General features: G+C 39.0%; 1 protein-coding gene across 3 annotated transcripts in view; it reads left to right on the forward strand.

Annotated features, from left to right (window-relative positions):
• The first annotated feature begins 345 nt into the window (after nucleotides 1-345).
• Nucleotides 346-26,128, forward strand: part of baiap2l1b (BAR/IMD domain containing adaptor protein 2 like 1b) — a 31,168-nt gene continuing 5,385 nt past the window's right edge. The window contains exons 1-11 of one of the 3 annotated variants that reach the window (XM_031312712.2): nucleotides 346-742; nucleotides 3,995-4,070; nucleotides 4,335-4,421; nucleotides 11,037-11,098; nucleotides 12,632-12,703; nucleotides 13,817-13,951; nucleotides 19,499-19,651; nucleotides 19,998-20,153; nucleotides 21,513-21,627; nucleotides 22,391-22,607; nucleotides 25,525-25,587. In XM_031312712.2, the coding sequence (XP_031168572.1) occupies nucleotides 692-742; nucleotides 3,995-4,070; nucleotides 4,335-4,421; nucleotides 11,037-11,098; nucleotides 12,632-12,703; nucleotides 13,817-13,951; nucleotides 19,499-19,651; nucleotides 19,998-20,153; nucleotides 21,513-21,627; nucleotides 22,391-22,607; nucleotides 25,525-25,587 (1,187 nt within the window). In that variant the 5' untranslated portion in view covers nucleotides 346-691. The other 2 variants (XM_035996987.1, XM_031312713.2) reach the window with 2 other exon arrangements.

Here is a 26,128-nt window from a genome sequence, read left to right on the forward strand (position 1 = left end):
CACACACACTACTGGTCAAAAGTTTGGGGTCACTTAGAAATTTCCATTCCACTCCATTGCAGACAGGATACCAGGTGAGATCAGTTGCATTGTTTTTTTTAATTAGGACAGCAGTTTTCAGATTACATTATGTGTAATGGAGTGGAATGGAAATTTCTAAGTCACCCCAAACTTTTGACCGGTAGTGTATATATACTTATATAGTATGATATCACTACTTTTACTTAAGTTAATTACTTGAATACTTTTTCCACCACTGAAAAGGTTGCAGCATTTCGTGGTCAATGACACAATAACCAGCAAAAGATTTAATTTGAAAGTAGTCAACCGGAAAAGTGGTTTATTCTTTCATTCCGGACGGCTTGACACCTGTCCACCTTTCCTACCTACACAGGCCTCCTCTGCTCTGAACTAACCACCTACAACAAGTTTGACAGCTCAGCCTTTTTTGTGCTCACACAGTCAGAGAGCAGTAGCAACAACAGACAGCTGGACTTTTTTCCTTTTCTTCCTCTCAGTTTTGGTCATTTTTCATTGTATGTGTGCGTCTTGCGTATCCTGCTGGCTATGAGGAATGTCATGTGTCCGTAGGTTTGGTCACTTTTTCCTGTTGGACCTTTTCTTTTTGGTTTGAGTCTTTGAGATTTTTTTTTTTTTTTCTTTATCGGGCTTCGCGAGAGGATCTATAAACATGTCGAGGAGCGTGGAGGAGGTGACCAAGCTAACTGAAAGTACATACAAGGTGGGTAGCCTACTGGTGTGAAAACAACAGGTGCGAACACGACGCGAGAAAAAATAAAATAAACCCTCTATACATCCATGTGTCCACTGCTGAAACAGCTACACCCGCTGTGCTTCAACTTTCCGGTGGCGTTTACAACCTGAACGACTAACAGGTGTTTTTAATTAGCCAAGCTATAGTACATTTTTAAACTGTTCACTAATAGTAGGCTACAGGCAAAGATGGAGTGAAGGTAAACTCAACCTGGAATCATTTTACCTTTTTGTTTTGGCTAATAATATAGCCGAATATAGGCTAAGATATGATAATGCGTTATTATAAATAAATGTCAACGCTGTAAACAACTTCTTTTTAACATGTACGTTCTTGTGCTCTTAAAGGATCCCTGGGCTGAGTTAGTAGTATAACCCCTTCTTTATTTACCTCTGTATCAGTAGAGACAGACTGCAGTGTTGAAACAGTTTATCAACATATTTTACTTAGTTTGCAGAGGCTTTAACTGACTATTAGTGAGTTTGGATCACTGTTTTTAAAGAAAATAGCCCCACCCTAGGAGTGCCATTTCCTTATTAAAGTGCTGCCTTGGTTGATCAGCATCATTTGAAGTGCTCTTTGGTGTACTCTGGCATTTGTGCCATCCAGTAATTAACTTGGGTTTATTTTTTAAATATAAGTGTGTGATTTGAAACTGAATTGCTGGGTTTGGTTTTTTTTGCACCATTGGATGTGGGAAGTATCCTTTTAAAACATAATAAATTGCCAGTTGCTTTGTATGTAGTGTTTGCTATGTGATTTCATTGGGGTTAAAGGAGAAACCTAACCAATAAAAAAACAAAAAACAAAACATAATTATACATAAATGGATGTGAGCCACAAATCCCACCAGGAGTTTTAACTTTTCCCACTGTGTAGCCAGGTCTGCATACTCCACAGGTGACAACGTGAAGGTGATAAGTGCAATCACCCATAAAAAAAGAGTCTGTAAGGGAAAAAAGAGACTTAATTATTTTTCTCACAAGCATTTAGCCTTCTTGAATAGCTTTTAATCTGCTTGCCTCCTCTTGGGACAGCCCCCACAGCTCCTTCGTGTGATGAAATGCAGGAAAAAGACTCCAGGTTTAATAATTTAGCTGGCTGTGTAAGAGTATATAGCAATCTCCTCGGCAGCCATCACCTCTGGCTCGCTGCTATAACCAATAGATGTATGTTTACATGAGTGGTGCAGCAAGTTGTGTTTTCTTTGTTGCCCAAAGATTTTTTGTGTACATATTTTATGAATATGGTGTCATTTCTTATATACACTGTCATCAGATTGACAGTTTCTGCAGCTTATGTAATAGGGGTGGGAAAAATAATCGATTCTTAGATGCATCACGATTCTCTCTAGAATGATTCGATGCTCGATTCTGCTACGTTTTTTTTATGTGTTGATTTTTATTTAAAAATTACTGTCTCCAGACATATACAAATCAGAAAACAGAGTGACTTGAAAGAGGATGGGATAATGGACATGGACAACTTAGAGTTTAGGCAAGAGTGCAGAAAAAAACACACAAAAATAGCCAAAAGGAAAACATTTTTTTTTTTGTATATATATACATGATCTAATAAGACATACATAAAATAATTAGGCAAAACACATATAGGCTGTTCATCTACTTTATCACATTACATCTGACCACCTCATGTTTCACACTAAGAAGCCAGTTATCCACCTTTAAACATGACTGAGCTAGCCTAGAAATGTAGACGCACCCTAGCGGCAGCAAATGTAATTTGCAGCCAGAGTCAGTCTAGCAACTCTCCGTTGGCTTGCAAGCTGGAAAAACCAAATTCTGGTCAGGCCAATCACGTTGTGTATAGAGTCGGTGGGCGGGCTTAACATAAGGATGGCGGAGTTGCGACGGTTCTGCATGAATTCCCTGCTACTTGAAAACAAAGAAAATGGCTGCTGGCGAACAGCGGTCTTTTGAATCGGCTTTGGCCGCGACTCTGGAAGACTTGGAGTTAAGCACTGAAGTCATTCTTAAAAAAGGAAGCTGTGTTTGGAGTTTTGCCGACCGGATACGGCAAAAGTTTAATCTATCAACTAGCGTTGCACTGGTTGGCTATGAGTGCAGAGGGAATTTGAAAGACAACCGTTTATCCCGCCCCTCGGATTGAGCCCTGCCAATGGTGAGTTCCCAGACCCAACATCTGGATGTGGGTCTGGCTTGTCAGGCTGTGACTGAGCCTCTGACATGGAAGATTACTGTGAGAGAAGGTGACTTTCACAAGCATGAATGACTACAAAATAAAAACCTCAGTAGACAAAACATTTCATTAAAACTTTTGTGTGACAAATATGTCAAAATCTAAGCATTGTCTAGTTGCTTTGTCTAGGAAGTGATTAACTAACTGAGTAGCAAACTCAGATTTATATGTATATTTTAAAAAATCACGCATGGAAATATACATAAAAAAATTGTTGCATCGATAATCGGTTTAGAATCTAATCGTTGGCCTCTGAATCGGAATCGAATCGTGAGGTGCCAAGAGATTCCCACCCTTATTACGTAATGTGTCACTTATTGACAAAGGTCTGAATCAGAAGTGGGGGAGCACTGCTTGGCTCATGAAACATTGTTTGCCATGTGTATCTCAAGGTGGCTTACCAAAGTTAAATAATTTCCGGCATTCTTGTCTTGGGTGTGAAGCTAAGTCCTTATCCTGATATGACGTGGAGAAAGAATAGCGCAATAATTACAGAGAGAAGTGCTGACTCATGTTTACAGATGATAGTTCCACTCTGTGATGTTGATCAAGGCTGGTAGTTCTATATGTAAAACCTCCAAATCGGTATGTTGGGGGGAAAAAAACTTCTTTTCTTCTATTGTCTTAATTGTTTAAGTGGTTTTGTTTTACGCTCATTCTCATTCTTTTGTTTTTGCAGTATTGTCATCCATTCGTCAGTCTCTGTGTCATTTTCCATGTAACACCTTTTTGTCTTCTATGACATTGTATGTCAGAAAAATCTGCTTGCATGGCATGCATGTGAATCTTAGTCTAAATGTCATAGCTCCTGTCCGGTAACGATTAGTCAACAGGTTTAAATATTTTTTTATATATATACACCTTATTCGCATGTGATGTGACTCAGTCATGTGGACAGTCACCCACCTGATTGAGTCAGTAGTGTTTCAACAACATAACAATTGAAACCTTGAATGAAATCATGATTAACTGTCTCTTCTTCTTTTTCCAACCACCCAGAGTGTGATGGACCAGTTCAACCCAGGACTGAGGAATCTGGTCAACCTGGGCAAGAACTATGAGAAATCAGCAGCTGGTGAGCATTTTTACTACGATAATATACATTCACAGTAACTTAGAGTTTAGAAAAACATAACTTATAACTAATAGGTGGATGGGTGGCTGGGAAAGTAAAAGTTTTTTTTTTCGGGTCCAAGTATACCAGGCCAAATTTAAATACCTTTTTTTTTATAGTGAATACTTAAGCTGTTGTTCAATGGTCTTCAACATGCATTACGGAGCCAATAATTTTCCCAAACTATTGTGACAAACATTAATGATCATTCTATCATTTTCCCAGCAATGATCCTGGCGGGAAAATTATATTTTGATGCAATGTCTAAGATTGGGGAGAATGCTGCAGTGTCTCCTGTCTCCAGAGAATTAGGTAAGTTTCCATGTAGCCCTGTCCTCTGGCTCTCTACTGCTTCAACAAAGGGAAAATCAAACAGTGGAGATAGTTTCTGCTTTCCTGAAATAGTTGTTTATCTCACCTGGGTCTTAAAAGCATTTATTGTTGGTTTCCCGGGGGTGCATTTATACAGTATATATCTATAAATGTAGGACATTCTCTGGTTAATTTCTTCTAAATCAGACATCAACAGTTTTTCATTCTACGCTTTCTATAAATGCTGTTTACATTATTAATTGTAGTGTTTTCATAGCAGTGCCTCACAATTAGGGCTGGGCAATATTTCAATATTATATCGATATCGTGATATGAGACTAGATATCGTCTTAGATTTTGAAGAATTGTAATATCGTTACATGGTAAGTTTAGTCTTTTCCTGGTTTCAAAGGCTGCATTACAGTAAAGTGGTGTCATTTTCTGAATTTACCAGACTGTTCTAGCTGTTCTATTATTTGCCTTTAACCACTTAGTCATTATATCCACATTATGATGGTTATTTATCTAAAATCTAAATGTGGAAGATATTTTGTGAATACGCCAATTGTCAACCTTACAATATCGTTGCAATATCGACATTGAGGTGTTTGGTCAAAAATATCGTGATATTTGATTTTCTCCATATCGCCCAGCCCTACTCACAATCAATATAAATAAAAGACAAATTAATGAGTTAATCATTAATACACGCAAGATAAAGCAAGGTAACAAATACCAGTGGTAAGTGGTCTTAAATTCTTCCAGCTTGAGCTCATTATGCACGTAAGTCAATTAAAAAAAAAACAACATTTTCATCCAATGATGTACCTTTTTTGATGCACCTTGTCATTATCACTGAGATACAGGAACACTGTAGCTTGAACACAGCAGCAGGTATTCTTTGATTAAAGCCAGCATGATGCTTGTGATGAATGTGCGTTTGGAATGCGTAGAAAAACACTGTGGCTTGGGTTTGTTTGGTTATCTGTTGGTTTCTAACCAAGTCCCCAGGCTTCAGTTCCCACAAGCTCATTTGTAGTCCAAAAATGGCCCCCTAACTCATTGTCACTAGTGGCACACTTTGATATAACTACTGTTTGTCTCTCAACTCCCATGCTGATAAGCAGCAAAACTGCTAATTAAATTCAGCAGCACAATGGGAAGTGCCACCTGGTGTCAATACCCTGGCACACTTAAAGTGATACTCCATCCAAAAAATGTAGATGTGTAGACTTGAAGTATAATAATAATATATAATTTGCAATGGATTCTGATGGTGACAAGTTTTTATTGTGCAAAATAGTGTGATTATAAATCCACATCTCATCTCTCCATCCATAGTCGGTGATCTTCCCACATTATAGACTGATATATTTTCTTCTATACGTAAACTTAATGACGTGGCAGAAACACTTTGGTTTGTCATCTGTAGGTTATAAAATATACTCGAATGTGCAGGTGATGCACTTTCACTTTGAGTCTCTCCGTGCCATCTATTTTAGGGATGACAAAGGCTTGACACTGTCGGATTTTCAGCCCAAAATACCCAAATTACTTCAAGAAAGCACATCTGTATTTAATGCCCACATGTTTTCAAACATTGTTGTTGGTTTCTGCTGTAAGATAGATTGTTGTTAAGATTGTTTAGAGCGTTTCACAGTAAATCAGGTTCTAGCCTTGATTAAAAGGAAGTAAAGAGGAAATGAGGGGAGGAACACAAACTAACTGCTTATTATTATCATCAGTGTCCATCTAAGTAATTAATCCTTTTCTACCCAACTGTCACCGGTTTTAATATTTAAAATAAACACAACTTCCCCTTTTCTGGCAAATGAAAACTAGAAATGATAGGTCCTAGGGATGACATAGACACACCATTAGCATTACAAAACAGTTTTAGTGTAGGGTGAAATCACACTCACCTCTAACCTGTGGATACACTCCAGCACCCACTAATCCCTGTATGAGAGAGAGAGAGAGAGAGAGAGAGAGAGAGAGAGACAGACAGAGACAGATCATGACAGATTAGTCGGAGTCATAATGTACAGCAGGGGGTGATTAAATACACACTACAAACAGTCTTCTCATCTATGATGCATTGTAACTGGAGTCTGTACTACGCGCCCCTAAAACCAGCCAGGATGTCAAGACAACAATATAAATTATAAGGATGCAGAATTTCCCGCCAGAAACAAAAAGAATTAAAAAAAAAAATAAAAAAAAAAGTCTCTGCATTTTGTTTCTGAGCTTGTAGATGTAGTGAAGCTGCCCCGTCAGAAACCTGAGCTTCAGTGACGCCTCACTAACCAGAAACCAGATACCCTTTAGAGGCACTGGAGGACGGGTGCACCTCGTCCTCCCAACCTTCTTCTTTTATTTCCTTTAGTCTCCTTCCTCCTCTGCCAGAGTTCAAATGTCAACAGGTCATTCAAGCACTCAGCCATCTGACTTGTTTCAGACTATAAGCAAGAATTAAGATCTGAAGCACAAGGATGGTTGTGTATTCACTCTTTTTTATTATCTTCTAACTGCATTTGAAGTGTTACTGATGCTGGAACATAAAATATGTTGTTGGTTTCCTCAGAGAATTGTGACAAGGACCCTACAAGTGTTTCCACACAAAAACATTGCATAGCCTGTGAGGCACCATGACTGTGCATCATTTTGTTATCGGCACGTAATTGAATCCCATCCAGCCTTGTCCTTTTACAGCAGCAAGGGCTTTGCAGACGCTTCATAGACCCACACACAAACGCACAAATACACGCCGTCCTTTGATGGTCCTGGCCTGCTTAAATGGCATCAGGCCCACTTTACATAATCCAAGCATGTTTGCATAGTGTGTCAGGTGGCTCACTCCCTTGCCAGGATTATTTTGCCCACATTCAAAACAGAGGAAGAACTGTAGGCCGCTTTGCATGCTAGCAGCAAAATGTTGTTTACAAAATTATCTCATAGGGAGTTTCTTTTCTTTTTCTATGTTTTGCACACATTTAGTTCTGTTCATATCGCGTATTGAACCCTGGCTGCTGCGGTACGGACTGAGCCTTGGTACATGGGGCGCACGCTCAACCAGGTGAGCTACCAGGGCGCCCCAATGACAGTGACAGTTTCTGATTATCTTATCATAAACCAATTTGCACTTTCACCCACTGCTAACATCCTAGCAATTTTATGGCTACGTTATACGTTAGATACTTAACTTCTTTTGAAGCTTGCTTGAATTGTCAGATGCTACCTTTTGTCTTTGAGTAACAACTGTCCTCCCAGTTATGGTGAATGTAAAACTGCTCCACAAAGCACAGTGTGTGCAGCCAGGACTCTTTACAACCTGGGTAAACGGGTCTGTATTGTGTGGGTTTATCTTGGCTTGGTTTTGTTAGCTAATGGCGGTGGTTTGCTCCTGGTGTAATCCACATCATGAAACACTTTTGCCCTCAAACCTTGCTTGATCGAGAACACCTGTTGCCCGGCAACGCTTTGTACATACTGTGACAACAAAAACAAAGGAGTGTGAACTGCTAGAATAAAAGGCTGTTTAGTCCTGTGACGTTACTGTAGCTAAGACGTTTGTGTCAGTAACATGACACATTTGCATCAATGTCATTATTTGGATATAATGATGTTGATGACTCAACTTTTGTCACTGAACTGAACAACTTTTGTGTTAAACAAAGAAACCAGTCAGTCGGGTATTTGACCGTATACCACACCTGATGAAGATTACGTTCTTATTGTAAGATAAGGAACTTTAAGGTATCAACCCTCTTTTTTTCTTCTTTCTCATTTTCTATCTCAGGTATTTCTGTCTCTTGCCATACCAAGCACTCTAACAAACTCTTCACCTCTCTTTTTCACTGTACTATATACCTCATTAACACACTTTCTCCCCCCACCCCCCCTTTACTCCTGCCCTGTCAAAGGGCAGATTTACAGGAATGATCTGTTGGCCTTTATCTGCCGAGCTGTTTGAACTGTGCTGGGTGAAAAGAGCCAGTCTCGCCATAATAAGAAAAGGTGGGGCAGTTAAGGTGTAGAAAGACAGGGCAGGGGAAGGGCAGTGTTTACATGCTGATGAATGTACAGGAGTCAGGACACATTGATACATGAAACTGGCAGCCTGTTGAACATCTGTCAGGGATTTGCATAGTACATTTTTGTTGAGAAAAGGAAATTGGATTTTTGTTTTATACGGCTCTGGAGGCGCCACCTCTGATCAAATTATATCTTTCTTTTTATACCTTTTTATATTGATTTGTTAAATTAAAACAGAGCAAATTATTGGACAAGGCACAATAACTGCTGTTCCCTTTTATTGATCGTTAGAAAACCTTTCTGTGAGGTTTGTGTAGATGGCTCCTTCTCACATTTGTTGCAGTATTGGTCTACAGCATCTACAAACACGGAAACATTAAATGACTAAAGTGTTGTTTATTTACCAAGCCAACACCTCCACTCTGTGATGGCCCAGATTTTCTATTTATATTCCAATTAGCTGTATCTGTAGAGTAGGAAATGTGTCTTTAACAAATGTCTCAAGGTTATATCACTATCAACAGCCGTGTGTACAGTACAGCTGTACTTGTTGGCTACTGAAAGAAATTTTTTGGTCGTGACATTTGCTTACTGTACATGGAAAAATAAACTCCTATGGGAAAAGCTCAGTGCGGGAGAAAGTCATAACATCCGTTTCCATTCTAATGATTTGCATCCTGCTTTTGCAGTATTATATGACACATGATCCCGTGGGAGACAGTCTTTAATTTGTCATGTATTCTACATCTATTCTATACACAGACAAGATACCCTGTATATACTGTACACTATTCATACTGTAGTTTTAACTATAGTTGGAAGAGCGATGTATTACACGTCTCTCAAAGGAACCATTTTCTAATTATTCGCTGTTTTATAAGATTTAAAACAGAATAAACATCTGAAGTTGGAGCCAAAGTTCAGCTGCTGTAGTTTTTCTAATTCTCCATTATTCTCTCTTTAGCTTCTTGCAATAAAGTGACCATCCATCTGTGCTAAGTCAAGTTAGCAGAATCATTGGCCCACACACATCTTTGGAAACACACGTATTGGTCCTTCATGTCGACCAGTCTTCTGAGGGGTGTTAAAAATGTTTTTTTGTCAAAGGACTTCACCAGCCAAATACACACAGGCATGTGTACATGTACACACACACACACACACACACACACACACACACACACACACATACATACATACATACATACATACATACATACATACATACATACATACATAGGCCTTTTCAATCTGTAGCAGCACTATCCAGGCCATAGACAATATGTTAAAAACAGACACGAGTCGGCATGAAGACCATCTGGTTCAGAGTAGAGTTACTGATTAATGCTGCACAGCATTGACACATTACTTTTTTATTTACTGTTTGCTATTAATTATTAAATTAGTGGTCTTAGAAAAGTGTTTGGCTACTATAATTTTAAGTTTGTTTTTGTTACAATGAGACAGATGTCAGTAAAATAAAGAATTGGGAATCCAATTGTGATTTTTGATGATTTTTATGATCATTGGCGGTGTGTACTGTAGTCTTGAGGTCAATAAGAACATTTATTAATTTTTTTTTTTATATAATGATTTGTACTCCATAATCCTAATTTGATTGCCTTTGTGAGCAACATGCAGTAACAGACGGTTATGGTTTTTGGCTGCCTGCCATCTGAGCTCTTTATGATTAGCCGAGCAGTAGGTGGTCCAGTTTTTCTAGTCCAGGCACATCTATTTATTTTCCTTTCATCTCAGCGGAGGAAATCCTTTTAAACAATCTGGAGACGGTGACATGTGACGTTTTTTGAGGTTGCAAATGACACACATCATTTCTCAGTGATGCATTCATTCATATTCAGTATAATATATATGGTGTACTGTATGTATTGTGCTCATTGTCATTGAATTGACGTGTTGCACAATACCTTTAGATCATTTTACCTGTTAAGGAAAGCTGTTACGACCCCCCCATGTCTCATTGTTCCCTCTCTGCATTCTCCTTCTCCTAGGCTCCACATCTCCTGGTTTGGGTTTGTTTCACCTCTTCTGTTGCAGTCGTCATTTATCCACACATCTTTCACTCACCCACACACCACTGATACCATTGATTCCACACCTGTTAGGAGTATTTTGTTATTAGTTATCTTGTTTATTTAACAAACAATTAATTGGCACTTTAACCTGTCTGGTCTCCCCTCTTTGTCACATGCGTTGAGCCAGTTTGTGACAAGAGGTCAGGTGTGGAATCAACGGTATCAGTAGTGTGGGTGATGTGTGGATACATGACGACTGCAACAGAAGAGGTGAATCAAACCCAAACTAGGAGATGTGGAGCCTAGGAGAAGGAGAATGCACAGAGGGGAACAATCAACATGACTTGTATAAATAGTCTTGGTTGGGGCCTACTCAGGTGTCCACCAATTAGCTAACGAACCCTCCCGAACTGCCAGCTCAGCCAGGAAAGCCAGAGAAGCCAAGAGCAGGCAGAAAAGGGAGGGGTAGTAATAAAGCAAACAAGACCAAACAATTAGATTACTGCTGGCCTATATCACCTGTCTGTTTTTCTCTCTGTGACAGGTGTAGTGCTGATGGACATCTCTGAGGTCCACAGGAAGGTTCAGTTTGAGCTGGAAGAAAATGTGAGTGTTGGATGTGTTTTTGCACTAGCGTAATACTTCCTGAAAATCCCTGTGTAACCTAATTTCTCCCTAATTGCGCCTCACCCAAATGCACTTCATCAGAAACTCTCTGAACCTGTTGCTCAGTATATTTCCAGAAAAGCACAAGTGACGCCTTAATCCACTAAGCACCATTTAGTGGTAAACACAGTCAGCCAGTCGCATTCGCTCTCCTCCTCCCACATTTGATAGATATATACGGCCTCTCCTCCCTCCCCACCTACATCAACTAAAGTAGCACTATGGACAAGCACAATACAAAGAGGTTGGATAGGAAGGGAAACAATAGGTTTGGGTTGTAGGAGCACCTGTTGGTTGGTTTCTTTCCTTGACGAGAGCACGGGCAGGCCTCAACATGTCCCGGGGATACACCAGCTGGAGCGGTTACAATCTGGTGCATTAAGTACAGCCTAATTTAGGTTGTTAGCATGCGAACAATCGAGTGAAGATGCAAATGATTCTTTTTATTATTAATTAATCTTTTCTCTTAATCTTTTTAGTTATTTCCTGAATTAATTTATTGTTGAGTCTGTAAACTGATAGAAATGAAGGACAAACGTATTTCAAAACTGAATAAACCCCTTGAGATGCACCATCTCGTTTTCAAGGGGGTCCTTGGGCACAAATGACCATTAGAAGTTCTCAGACCCCAAAGTGTCATCTTCCAGTTGTTTATTTTGTCAAAACAAAAGTTAAAAACTCAAAGGGATTCTGTTTGTGATCATATGAGGTAGAAAAAAGCTGCAAAATGTTACACTGGAGAAGCTGGAACATACAAATGCTTTGGCATTATCATTTGATTAGCTGATGACATTTACATTAATCGAGCCCTCACTTATAACTTTTGGATCTTAACACGCTAACCCCAAGAGTTTTTCTTAAAATGTTGCACAAGATTTGTGGTTGGGAAAATAAATAATGCCAGAGTTTAAAAATAACCTAATAAAGCTAAACTTTGGGGCAGAAAAGTTCTGAGGCACTCCTCTGAGAAATTGTTGCTAACAGCATCAGTGAGTGGGTCGACTTGTTAACAGACTTCAGATGGTGAGTCACAGTATTAATTCAGGTCAGGGAAAAAAAAAAAAAAAAAAAAAAAAAAAAAACCTTTCACAGACTTCATTGAGCGTGTGTGATGAGGTCTTCGTAGTCATCTGTGTGTATTCCGCAAATGGGATCTTCCAATTTATTGGTCCGCCCCATGTGGGTATTGCCGCTGCAGCGCAACAAGGGTGTGGTGATGGCAGCACTTTGACTCATTCATAAGCGCAACCTCAGACTTGGCTCTCACCCCTGCACACACGCACAGATACACTCTAAATGATCACTTTCCATTTCTCTCTATAAGACTTACAGTATTATCCCTGTTTGCCACTGACAGCAAAACTGACAAACTGCAGCACTTCATCCTCCCATCATGTTTATAATATAATCACCAGTGTGTCTTCTTCCCCTCTCCTCGCTCTGGTCCCTCCTCCTCCTCCTCCTCACCTGAAGTTTAAGAGGTTCCACAGGGAGATAATATCTGAGCTGGAGAAAAAGACTGAAATGGATGTAAAATACATGACAGTAAGTTGTGTGTGTGTATGTCTATGTGTGTCTGTGTGTGTCTGTGTGTCTGTGTCTGTGTGTGCATGCTCCTGTGTGTTTTTGTTTTCTGTGGCACCACGCCATCCACCCTCCTCATAAGAACACTGCCAAGTATGTTTTGTTATGTTTTTGTTGCTGCTACATTTTGGGAAGCACACATGAACATGTCTGTAAGTTAAAGGCCTTAGTGTAAAACAATTAACATGATGATTGATAATTGTGATCATCAACAGGATGAGCAGGTAGATGAGTGGAAAACTCAAGGATAGATAGATGGATGGATATTTATTGTCCCATGAGGGAGATTTGTTTTCACAGTCTGACATGCACATGGCAATATACACAGACAAATACATCAACCGATAACATAAAGACACAACCACATTTACAACAGAGACACCGGATCTATTTACACTCATCTGAGCCTGGGCAGCCATTCAGTGCTGTAATTTTCAATTATTATATTTTCATTATGACTGCAGTCATGTCAATTAAGTTATGCCCTAATGGGAGTTATTGCTGCACCACACAGAAGAAAAACAAGGTTCTATTTTCCACCAGCAACACAAAGTCAAAGTGGTGCACCAACCGTGTTGTTGTTTTTTGTTTTGTTTTTTCAAATTGGAATCGGTGATGGTTAATGCTCTGACTTCGGTCTACAGTGCGTTACAGATGCAAATGTCTGCACGACTGCACAAAGGTAGCTGTAAATATGTATAATTTTACACAAACTATTTTATTCATTATTCTTCATATATAATCATATTAAAGTTATTACAGTCTAATGTTAAGTTTGTATCTTCGTCGAATGGCAGATGGAACCAACTTAACACTAAGAGAAATAACGTGTTTCAGAAGTGGTTTATTGTATAAAACCTGACAGCATACTTGATAATGTGATAAACGGTGGTATGTGCTGTGAAGACTACAAACTGAGGTGTTGACATACTGTATGTGTCCAGATTTGTAGATGTAATATGTGGGATAGATAACGTTTTGGAAACAAATCTTTACTCCACTGAATTGAAAGTGCAAATCAGTATTGAGCCAGTTATTCTACATGCATTCACATGTATCTTTCCTCTGCTCCAGGCCACATTTAAAAGGTACCAGATGGAGCACAAGATGAAGCAGGACTCTCTGGAGAGATCCCAGTCAGATCTGAAGAAGCTGAGGAGAAAGAGCCAAGGCAAGAACGCCAACAAATACGAGAACAAGGAGAGTGAGGTGAGATGGACGTAGACAGACTGACACGTGACACATCATACATGGATACTCTTTCTTTGACACACACACACACACATACACACACACACACACACACACACACACACACACACACACACACACACACACACACACACACACACACACACACACACACACTCATTTACAAACGTTGACACTTGAGACGCACCATGTCAAAGACAGTGTAACAGTAGTTAGGGACAATATGCAAAGTGTCTGTTTGTGCAGTCGTGCAGGAGAAGATCTTTTTTTTTTTGTTGACTTCTTTTGTCCACTCCATGAATACACCTGCATGCAATCCTCTTTTGCACCACCTTGCTCCACCCGCATGCTCACAGATAAAAGTAAACACACACATGCACAAACAAGCAACTACACAAGGGAGGAAATTTGACCAGTGTTGCTGGATATAAACTACTGTACAATTTTAACTATTCTCTGTATAGACTTAGATGCAAGTGCTGCACCCTCTCCACAATTAATGGCTGCCAGCCATCAGGTCATAAACAGAGTCCTGGACACCATGGAAATAAATGTGGACGTTGCCATTCATAGCAACACTTTGCTTCCATGTCAAACACAGAAGAGGAAGTATTTATCCATGTGGACCACTGAGACATGTTTGTTTAATGCAGAATTAGCAGAAGGATAGACTGAAGCAGAAGGATAGATTCAACTGAACACTTAAACAGTGTTCAGTTGAATCCCCAGTTAAGTGTATCGGGTCTCTTAGCAAAGTACTACATTGTAATGTGTCTTTGTCTCACTATTTTCTTGTCCCCCTCTCTTATGTTCAAATTTACAAAGGCACTGATACACTAAAAAAAGAAACCCTTGGTATATTTAGTCTTTTATCACTGAGGAATGTTAAGTCATTACAGCCAGTTAAAGTTGTTATTACATGTTGCCACCACACCCTGTGACAGTGACTCTGTAGAATGAAAATTGCAGAAGAGTTTAGTCTCAAATCTGTGACCCTGAGAGCACAGCAGCTTCAGATCTTACATAACCCCCCCCACCCTCGGAGTGTGTGTGTGTGTGTGTGTGTGTGTGTGTGTGTGTGTGTGTGTGTGTGTGTGTGTGTGTGTGTGTGTGTAAAGGTTTGTGTATTCTGCCAACACGGTCTAACCTATGCCTAGTCTGGCAGAGTTAAAGTGAGAGAGGTAGACAGAGACAAGGAATTACACGAGGAATTATGTGACAAATATAGTTTTATTGCAGCTTTAACCTTCTACATAGACTTTGAATTATCATTACCCCAAAGAAATAACTTGATAGGAACATTAATAGTGGCAAAAGAAATTCCTTTTCTCCAGTTATATAAACTTGAATTGCAGAGCTGTCACTTTCAGTGTAAGCATATATGAATTAGAGCTGAAGTGATCAGTCGATTAATCCATTTTTTGATGTGATGATCAGCAACTATTCAGCATCATTTTCTCAAGCATCAGTGTTCTTTAGTTTCAGTTTCTCAAATGTGAGGATGCTTTTCTTTGCCAGATCAGTACACTAATTCACTTTTGGACATTTGAATGTCACCTTGGGCTCTGTGATGTTTTGGTGGGCAACATTTCACAGTTGTTTAATATTTTATTGGCTAAACAAGATCTAGGAAATTATTCTAAAATGAAACTGAAAGGATCTAATAAAGTATATATTTACAAGCAAACTACTGTATGAACTTGATTATGAAAATATGATGAACTCTTTCCCTGTGCCGTCTTAGAAATTACAGCCGTCCTCCCTCCCCTCTCTTATATTCTTCTCTCATGTCTTTCATTCTTTTGTTTTCTCATTCCTCCACACTCTTTTCCCGCTATATCTATATCCCTCTTTCACCTTCTTTGTTTCCTCTTTCCTTCTCACCTCTCCGCTCTACCCCACCGTCACCGAGTGTTCACTCACTGCTGAGTTCACTTTTCTGATTTAAGGCCAGGTATTAGGATTTAGAAACCCAACAGACACAGAGATGGGTCAGACAGACAAATAGACAGGGTGTCAAGGTTTAGAGGGAGGAGCAGATACCAGATACCAAAGACACTTCAAAGCCAAGAAACTGAAGGTCTATAAGTAGAGATGGAAAATAAAAGAAGAGTGCTGTCACAACTGTCAAACAATTGATTAAAGGACTCTTTAAAACAAAGTGAGCGCAAGTTTTACCCTCTGTACATAAGAAAGATCTGTCTCGTGTCAAATAGGGGAAAGTGTGATTCATTTTTTGAAGAAGTTTGTAGTATGTTTTTCTCTTTGTCTCATCTCTCTGTTGCCATCCCTTGCTCTTTCTTACCAATAGTAAGACATACTGTAGGTTGTCCATAGCAACAAGCTCAGTGTGTGTGTGTGTGTGTGTGTGTGTGTGTGTGTGTGTGTGTGTGTGTGTGTGTGTGTGTGTGTGTGTGTGTGTGTGTGTGTGTGTGTGTGTGTGTGTGTGTAAATAGCATTTCAAACTCCCTCTTTTTTTCCCCTCATCCACTTGTTAGTAGAAATTATGCCGCCCACTTCCACAGTTCTGAAAGGTCTTTTTCTCTCTTTCTGTCGATCCCTTAATTCTGTTCCATTGAAATGGTCTTTATTGGCATGAAATGCAACAGTATTTGTTGCCCAAACAAAACACAAGAATAGATAAAAAAAAAAAAAAAAAAAAAAACTTTAAATACATGTGACACATTTGGGAGATAATTTAGAGGGCAGTAATGAAATTATAATTACTCCCGTAGAACATCTCGATTAGTTGAATGAATGTACATAATTAAAATATATTTCACACACCTATCCTCTCAAATGGAAAGAATTAGGTTTTTTTTACGTGTTCAAGGACATTTATGATACAATCTTATGTAAAAGCTGTATAGAAAAATTGCATTATAGAAGGAACTTCTAGTTTATTCCTTCACCTAGATGATGAAGAATGTGGGGCTGAAAACCACACTCTTCACAGACTCCACGTCCACGCAGTCGGTCAGTTTTTATCACACATACCATATATACAACGGAGTCACATATTTCCTGGATGTCAACAAAGCAAGACTATGCTTTGAATTAGTTTTGAACAACATTTAAGGTCAGTTAAAATTTTCAGTATGTGTCTGTGGTCAACTGTACGACCGTACCTCGTAAACCCAATCTGACTTTGGTGTTACACATCATATTCTATAAAGATACTTTGTAATTGTGAGTTGATTATGTTGCAGTAAAGCTTGCAGTTATAGCAGCAGGGTGAAATTATAGGATGTCAGTGTGGTCAATGGAAAAAACAAAGGCAGCAAAAGACAAATTAAGGGATAATGACTGGGTAGTGACGGGAATAAGAGTGCTATTCTATTTGTGTGTGTGTGTGTGTGTGTGTGTGTGTGTGTGTGTGTGTGTGTGTGTGTGTGTGTGTGCTATAGACATTTGCATCTGCATGTTTGTTTACATGCAGCCACAATAATACGCCTGTTATCATAACATAGGGTATTGGACGAGACTATAGGACGAGACAACTCTAAATGGACGGGTTCATGTTAGGACTTCCTGGCAATAGAGAGACGGATTCGCATTCGGTCAGGCAGACAGACGACACTGTTTTGACAAGGATGATATCACCTCTGCTGAGAGTTACTTAGCATTGAATGTACACACAACGGTGTGTAGGTCATGTTTTTCTTTATAATACCCTCTCTGACTTTTTTATAAAAGTAATTGTTTTTGAGTTTTTAGGGCATGTTTACACCCAGAGGAACAGTTATACAAACATTGTGGTTGAATGATTTAATGGAAATCAAGTATTTTAATTGTCTTCTTTATTTTTGCACTCCATATTAATTTGGTTGAACATTCTCAATCAAATTAACTAACACAAATCCATGTGCAATATGTTTCTGGGCGTAGGTTAACACAGTAGATGAGAATTTTAAAATGCACTTATTAACCCACCACAGCTTCCTGGTAAATAAATCCCTCAGCGATTTAAGGCTTTATCAGAAGAGGGTGGTTATAGGAGCTGAATAGAGAGGGTGTGTGTGCCATTGTATCAACAACTGTTAAATTGTGTGCCTATTCCAGGCACTTGGATGAGGATGACGATATGGATCTCACGTTTAGCTTTGATAAGGAATCCGGGACAAAAGATGTTAAAAGAAGTCCACTTACTCTGATTTTTGTAGGGCTGTCTGTTGTGTATTACTCTTTTTATGAAGTAGAGATTATAGTTAGTTAGTTAGTTAGTTATGTTTTATTTCTGTGTCATGCCAAACATTTTGGCCCATCCCACATGGGATTACAAGACACCGCAAATTTACTTATTTAACAAACATCTTCCTGTCGCATATACAAATCATTCGGAGAAATACATGAATACAAATATATACATATATACACATACATATATGTATATACACGTACACACATACACACATATACACACACACACCACACACAAACAAATTCGCATCTACAATTCATCTCGATAAAGAGCTTTTTTCCTCTTCTCCCAAGCTTTATCTAGATAATTGGCTAATTTATATGTTTCATATGTGAACAGCCATCTCAGTCTTATATGTGTTATGTGAGCAATTGGTAACAAATCATACAAATGTATTACATGAGTCAAAATGTAAATCCTATAAATAATTATATACTGGTAACATTAGCAAATACTCACACCAGGTCCCTGGTAATAATCCTACATTAATAATACATTACAATACATATTGATTGCTGCTTTCTTCTGAAACAACTCTTCTCAATTCAGTTCACTCATATCCACATGTACTAGAGTATTTATTCTTGTTCACAAAATGATACCAAATAAACCATGATATTAAAGATGATCTTTTATTTATTTAACCAAATCTGAACATTAAGTGATTTAGGAAAGACATTTTCACATACATGCACAAGGACACGCACTAGCCTGAAGATCCTTTAAGTAGCCTTCTGACCTTTTAATAATCTCAGGCTGTCGCTCGATGGTGTTTTTAAGCCCCCACCGTCAACTTCATGGCACCTGCGACCGTCGACTTCAAGGCACCTAACCTTAACCCTAACCCTAACCCTTGCCTAACCCTAGTGCCTTCCATGCAGCGCTGCCTGGAAGACGACGTTGGGGGCTTAAAACACCAAACCAAAAACCAAACACCCAGGCTGCCAGTGTAGATAAGACATCCGCTCCATACAACTGCCCTGTCTCCTTTTCCTCCTGTTGCTCCGTCCTTTTACTTAACACTAAATGCAACCTCATCTGTCAATACAGTAAACACTTGTCTAATAGCATATTTCCCCCTGCAAGAGAGAGATTAGGATATTCAGAAAGGAACCCTGCTCCTTTCAGATAATTTGCCCTTGTTGGGTTTGTGTATAGATCGCCAGTGAATGGGACTAGATGGCTGCAAACCGTGTGGTCTGGAAGATAAGACATGATGATCTATTTGAGATGGAAGTTTGTAAGACAGTGGATGACAAGACAAACCAATTGATTTTAATCCATTTAAATTGGCTTCTTATATTATCATTATAATATGGTATTATATGTGTGTTTGTTGTCAGTGCCTGGAAACGTTGACAAGCCGTCAGATGGACATGCAGTTGTTCATCGCAGACGGCTGTAAGGAGGCTCTGCTGGAGGAGAAGAGACGCTTCTGTTTCCTGGTGGACAAACACTGCATGTTCTCCTACCAGTTTGCTTCCTTCCATGAGAAGGTACAAGTCACTCCTGCCTCCTCATTATCTTAGAATCAAGCTTTTCCTTGACTAAACACTTTGCTAAACACTATCTTTATGTTAGACTAAATGTGGGGTTGAAATGACAAAGACAAAGCCAAATAGGTCACCAAGATTTTTAACTTTTAAGTACGGCAGATTATACCTCACAGAGAAAACCATCAACAAATAATAAAAAAACATCTGAACAATTTATTCCTAAACCCACAATCTCAGGACTCTCTATTCATTGTGTTACCATAGTGATGAAAATGTGTGCGCTGTTTCTACTGATTACTCATGTTTTCTTTTAATATCTTTTCTTATGTCCTTCCCTGCTGAACAGGCCCGAGACATGCTGGCGGCAAAGCTGAACAGCTGGCAGGACCAGTGCAACGACGCCTCCGAAATGCCCGACAGCATAACATCGATGATTGAGGGGCTGCGCACACCCATCTCCATCACACCTCTTCCCTCTCCCTCCCCGTCACGGCACAGCATGGTATGACGGGAGGGAGAAAGGGACAAATCAAGAAGTGTTCTTGTGCTACATATGTAGTACTTTATCTCTTTTATGCGGTAGAACACAATCTCAAGATAGATTATAGATAGATTATATGATTTCAGAGCACTTTGCTGGATAGATTTGCAGATTAATGAAGAGAGAAAGTGTTCTTTAAGATGTGGAGTTGAGATAAATGGCTCGTATGTTATGTAAAGACAAGTATGCTGAAATATATTTAATTATTTTTATTTTCGAATTTTGATCATGATTAACTGCATTTATTAAGCATAATGCAGCTTCACATGAATGTATCCCTTATGTTTACAATAATAAGTTCAAATGCCTCTTGTCTGGATCTGTCACTTTTACTAGATTGTAAACTCATGCATCTTGCTTTATAGGCTTTATAAGTTAATGTTTAGCTTTTGATGAGGCCACTACTGCTAACATTAAACAGTCAAATATAAATAACAGTACTGATATCACACAAACGGGGCCAAGAAATAGGAAGTGAACCATAAAGTTGCAGCATCTTTGCATAATTTAGTCATAAAATCTGGTCTGGTATTCTTTAAAGTCCTAATAATGGACAAGCTGCATCTGCCTGAAATAGTAACATAAAAACAATTGCATGTTTTGGTGTATTTATTGAATTATTTGCTTGAACATTCAAAGTCAGGTTGGAAAAAGAAAGTCAAACCTTGGTATAAGTAACTAGCTAGATCTTTTTTTACAGCAGTGACCTCAACCAAATATTCTGCATGTGTGGATCATTGGTTGGGCGATGTCCTCTGAATTGGCATATGACAATGTCCACAGTGAAACCACACGATGGACGATGATGTCGATGATATGTTCGAATTGAAAATTGATATGAATTCATTTATATTCAGGCATCTTGCTGCCAGTGCCTTATCACCATATTGGCCTATGTGTCGCAATGTTTTTTCACTAGAAATGAGTGCGTTCTATAGACAGTAAAAATCGGTGCGTTCGTAACTGTACCAGTGTATCTCTCTCTCTCTCACACACTCTCTCTGTCTTTTTCTCTCGGGTGCGTGCTGTCCAGAGGCAATATGCATAAAAATGATCCAAACTGATGATTTTCAGAAGAAAAGTCCACCTGCAATTGCTTTCGCAAAATCAATACATTTCACAGAATCTCAATTGATTTGAAGCAGAAAACACTTATTTGTGTTAGAGTAGAGTATATTTGTCTATTATAGTGACTTTGATGAAGGTCAGACCACATTGTATGGATGAATAATGCATAAATGTAGGTAATTCCAAAGTTCACTATATTTTTCTCTGCACTGTATACACATGCTAACATTATCATTAATGTTCTTGTGGCAGAACATGTCCGCTCCCCCGGCCCCACCTCTGCAGGCTCAGACCAGTCCTCTGGCTAACATGTTCACCCAGGAGAACAACACTACCAGTGTAACCAGCACTACCAACAACAGCATAGGTATTATGGCATGGAATATGGCATTGGTTTTCATTTGGCACCTCGTTCTGTGCCACTGTGGCTTTGAGCTTTTGCTTTTCAAGAGTAGACTGCAAGAACACTCTGTTCTTTCCTGAAATGTGAATGGCCTTTGTCTTGCCTAGATCAATAGCATCTGCTCCACTTGGGTTGAGTACTTTTGTTTTTGCAGTTTCGCTGCCCTTTCATCGCTACAAAAATCTATTCCAGGATGAAATGGTTCAAATAAATGTTTATTATGCATTATTTTTGGTTTATGCTCTAGAGTTAGCAATGTAGGTCTGTCTGCCGGTTGGTCCACCTCTTTGGTCCCGATTGAAATATCTCAACAACCATTGAATGGGTTGTCATGAAATCTGCTTCAGATATTCAAGAGAATATATTCAAATGACATTGGTGATCCTCTGACTTTTCCTGTGGTGCCACCATGAGGTTGATTGTCGTGTAAATTGGTACAGACATTCACAGTCCCCAGAGGATGAATTGTAATCACTTTTGTCCGCTGACATTTCAGCGAGTGCCATCATCAGGTCAAATTTTACGTTTGTCCAGTACTTTGGTTTATGACCAAATACCTGCAAAACTAATGACATTCCCATCAGCCTCTGCTGTTCTTTGTGTTAATTGCTAATTAGCAAAATGTTGCATTGGCTCATAACATTGTGAGCATGTTAGGATGTTGATGTGACTAAGCATTCTCAACTGTTAATCTTCATCCTCACCTTTCTCCCTCCCTCCCTTCCAGACCACAGGAACAGCGAGGAGAACAATCTTGCCAGGTCTGTGTCTGTCGCCACTGGCCTCAACAATATAGTGAAGAGGCCGCGAATGCGCACCATCTTCCCCCACACTGCCGGCAACAACAGCACACTGCTCAGCTTTGACGAGGGAGACATCATCGCCCTGCTCATCCCTGACGAGAGAGACGGGTGGATGTACGGCGAGCTGGAGAAAAACTCAAAGTGAGTCGAATCACACGTGTTCTATATGTTACCAAAGAGTATGATTACACAACTAATGAAAGGCATGTGCACATGCTGTTCTGTGCATAAGGACACAATTACACGTGTGATGAACTACATGTATGTGCACACATTCACAACCAATAAATATGTCGGCTACCTTATATTTTAGGGAATATTACCAAGACGTTATTCCTTTTTTTGTGTAGATTTACTATAATCCCCTACACCTCATCATGGCCTTTATTATCGATTGTTTAAAACATGCTTGTCATGTTTCTCCATCCTCCTACCAGTCAGGTAATTGACACACGTTGGACTGCCCTGTCCAAACTGGCCAGATGGTCCCTCGCCTGATTGTTACGCTGAACATGTACACATACGCACACAGCTCTAGGTTCACCAAGTGCTGCCTGATTTGGAACACTTACTGATAAGGAAATCAAAGTAAAGTATGGCCTGAGGTTTGGATGTACGATAGCGGATTGGATTGAGGCAGAGAGAGAAGTTCAGAGTACCACCTGTTCTCCCTCACAGACAGGCATTAACCAAGCCCACTCTACCCAGGTCTTTGATGTCTGACTTTTGATTTGATCTGAAGCCCTTGGAAGTGTTTTTGAATTGAAATCATTCATCCGGTTTGATCTTTACCACTATCAATGGAAATTACCTGGCAAATGTGTATATAACTGATCAAGGGCAGCAAAGGAATCATTTCAGATTAGCTTTCAAAAGTGAGGCTGCAGCAAAGTTAAACATTGGTCTCGCCGCCTCACCGCTGCAAGCGGGGCGAACTGTGCCTAAAGGTTTAAAAAGTGTACATGACCATGTTTATAAGATCACAGCGTCTGATGAAATGTCCTGCAGGAGGTTTGGCTTTGATGTATTTGGGTCTCTCGCTGGGTTTCTCCTTTTGTCTTATATCAGCCTTGATGGTGTATCCCAGCAACTCGCCTGGCAACAACTAGACTGATTCAGATACCCACACACTATTGATGTACTGTGGGATGTATGTCAGCAAGACAGTAAACGTTAAATTGCACTAGTAATAAATAATACACCACAGCAACATTAGTGACTATGTGTATTATTATTATTATTATTATTATTATTATTATTATCATGGTCACTTTCCCTACATACATTTGATCCCACTATCTTATCATCCAAACAGGCTTGTTAGAGTTTTGCTTTCCCGTCCAGAAAGAATCCGTAGGTGAAAGTGAACGTCTGGCTACGAGTACTAGTGAGTTGTCCTTGTGCAAGATGTTTTTTAACACCAAGTTGTTTCAGTAAACCTGTTCAGTGGCCAGTATGTGTTCTCAGTAGAAAACCCTTCACTAAATAAATAAAAGCTGTCCTTAATATGTGTAAGATTGAGTGAAGTGTATTTTCCAGTAGGGGTCTTTTTTTATCACAGGTAAACGAACGAAACGTTCATTCTCCAGACCAGATGTGCAAATATTAACATTTATCCACACAGAGGGCGAGGCTGACTGGCTACATACTGATTACGAACAATCTTGTACCATAACAGCACAATGACACACAGTCCTTGGTCTGAACTTGTGATGGAAACAAGCTGTGACTCGTTTTTCATAAAACACATTTTCATTCCTTTTTAAATGTGTTTTCAAGCTGAAATAAAACTTTTTTTTTTAATCAGATCAAGGTGAGACATTGTTGGAGCACCTTGATTTAATTCAATCTTTTGTGACTAACTTCATCACGTTCTTAATATGGTTTTCACCTCCATCATGAAGTTATTTTGGTGTGTGTGGGCACAAACAAATGGCTGCTTGACTTTCACCGAGGCCACCAGGAACCTCATAGGTCTCTGAAGTCTGACTGAGACACTGACTCATATATTAAACCAGCGAAAGATTCATTCATGCTCCAAACAAACAAGCTCCAAATCGAGATGATAAGACTTTGACAACAAGACCTTGATTCATTCAAGTCATTGATTTCCTTTGCTTCTTATAAAAGATGGAATATAATCAGTCCCTAACCAACAGGTTTGAGAGCAGCAGGAAGTGTTAACATCGACCAGTTTAGCCAGGTTTTTGAATAAGAATGGTTTACATACATTATTTAAATGATTTTATACAAAATGTTATCCTATTTTATTTTGTCATTTTGTTTTTATTATATAAAATAAAATGTTTTTATTAATATATTTCATCTAGTGAAAGTCTAGCTTTTATTTATCATATTTTAAATGTATTATTATTTATTAAAGCTTTTAAATCCATGTTATTGTGTTTTATTGTCATCTTTTTGTTGTTACATCTTTGTAAACTATTTTTACTAGTTCTTGAATCTAGTTTATATTTCACTCTGTTTTACTACTATTACTGTTATTATAGCTTTTACATCTAGGTTATTACATTTTTATCATTGTTATTGTCTCGTGTGTGTTGGTCTCTACTTGTTGAATTGTTTTTGTCTTTTCTGTTGATTTTACTTTCTATACGTGTTCTGTCTCGGTCATCTGGGAAGCACTTTGAACTGTACTCACCTGTATGAAAGGTGCTATACAAATAAAGTTTGATGGATTTATTGTTAGGAAGAAAAAGATCCATCAAAATAATCAATAGTGCATTTAAAAAGATCCCCTTTTGATGATCTCTGTTTAGAAATCAGAGGCATCCATTTATTAGGATGTATTTTCTGTGATGAATTCCAGCTTTTTGCTTTACCATAGTTCCATAGGCATACCTGTCTGTCCTTCTCTGTCTCCTTAGGTCAAGAGATGGAGGAAGTCATTGAGTTGAGGACAGACCTCTTTGCTAATCATTTAAAAAGGCTTTCAAATTGCTGTAAAGTGAGAGCTGAAAGGCCGGCTGGCAGCAGGATAGGCCACAGATGTAATCATCCCTAACTTGGCTTCTATCTCTTTGTCTGTGTCTTGCAGGAGGGGCTGGTTCCCTTCATCTTACTGTCGTGTACTCTCCGAGCCTCTCGTGAATAACAACACGTAAGGAGACTCCACGTTCCAGCCACACACACACACACACACACACACACACACACCACAGCAGGTTTCATGTGGCAGCCAACTGTATTGTTGGCAGTGTTTCCTCTAGTTACTCCTGTTCGAGTGATAACCTTTCTAATCCTATGGGGGACTCTCCCATTGCTCAACCTTTGATTCCTGTTGGGCTTAAGTCATATTCTGTTTTCAATCTCCTCAATCATTTAGCCATGTGAAGCCTTTCTTTGTTTAGCTTAGCATACCCAATATAGCTTTCACCTTATCCAGGTGCTATTGTGCTTGTATTAATGTTTTTATTAATGTTTTGTCTGTCCTTTGGTGTCTTGAAAGCCGGCAAAAAAATGTATACTATTATTATCATTATTATTTCTGTTTAAAATGTTTACAACACTGTGTGTTGTGTTACATGACGTAACGCAATATGAGGGAGGAAACATTAATAGAAACTAGTGATTCATAGTATATTTTGTTCATATAAATATTGTGTAACCACCAAATCTGTGTAATTGGAATGAATCTATAA

Source organism: Sander lucioperca, chromosome 21 (assembly GCF_008315115.2).
Source record: "Sander lucioperca isolate FBNREF2018 chromosome 21, SLUC_FBN_1.2, whole genome shotgun sequence".
In the NCBI taxonomy this organism is placed as follows: Eukaryota; Metazoa; Chordata; class Actinopteri; order Perciformes; family Percidae; genus Sander; species Sander lucioperca.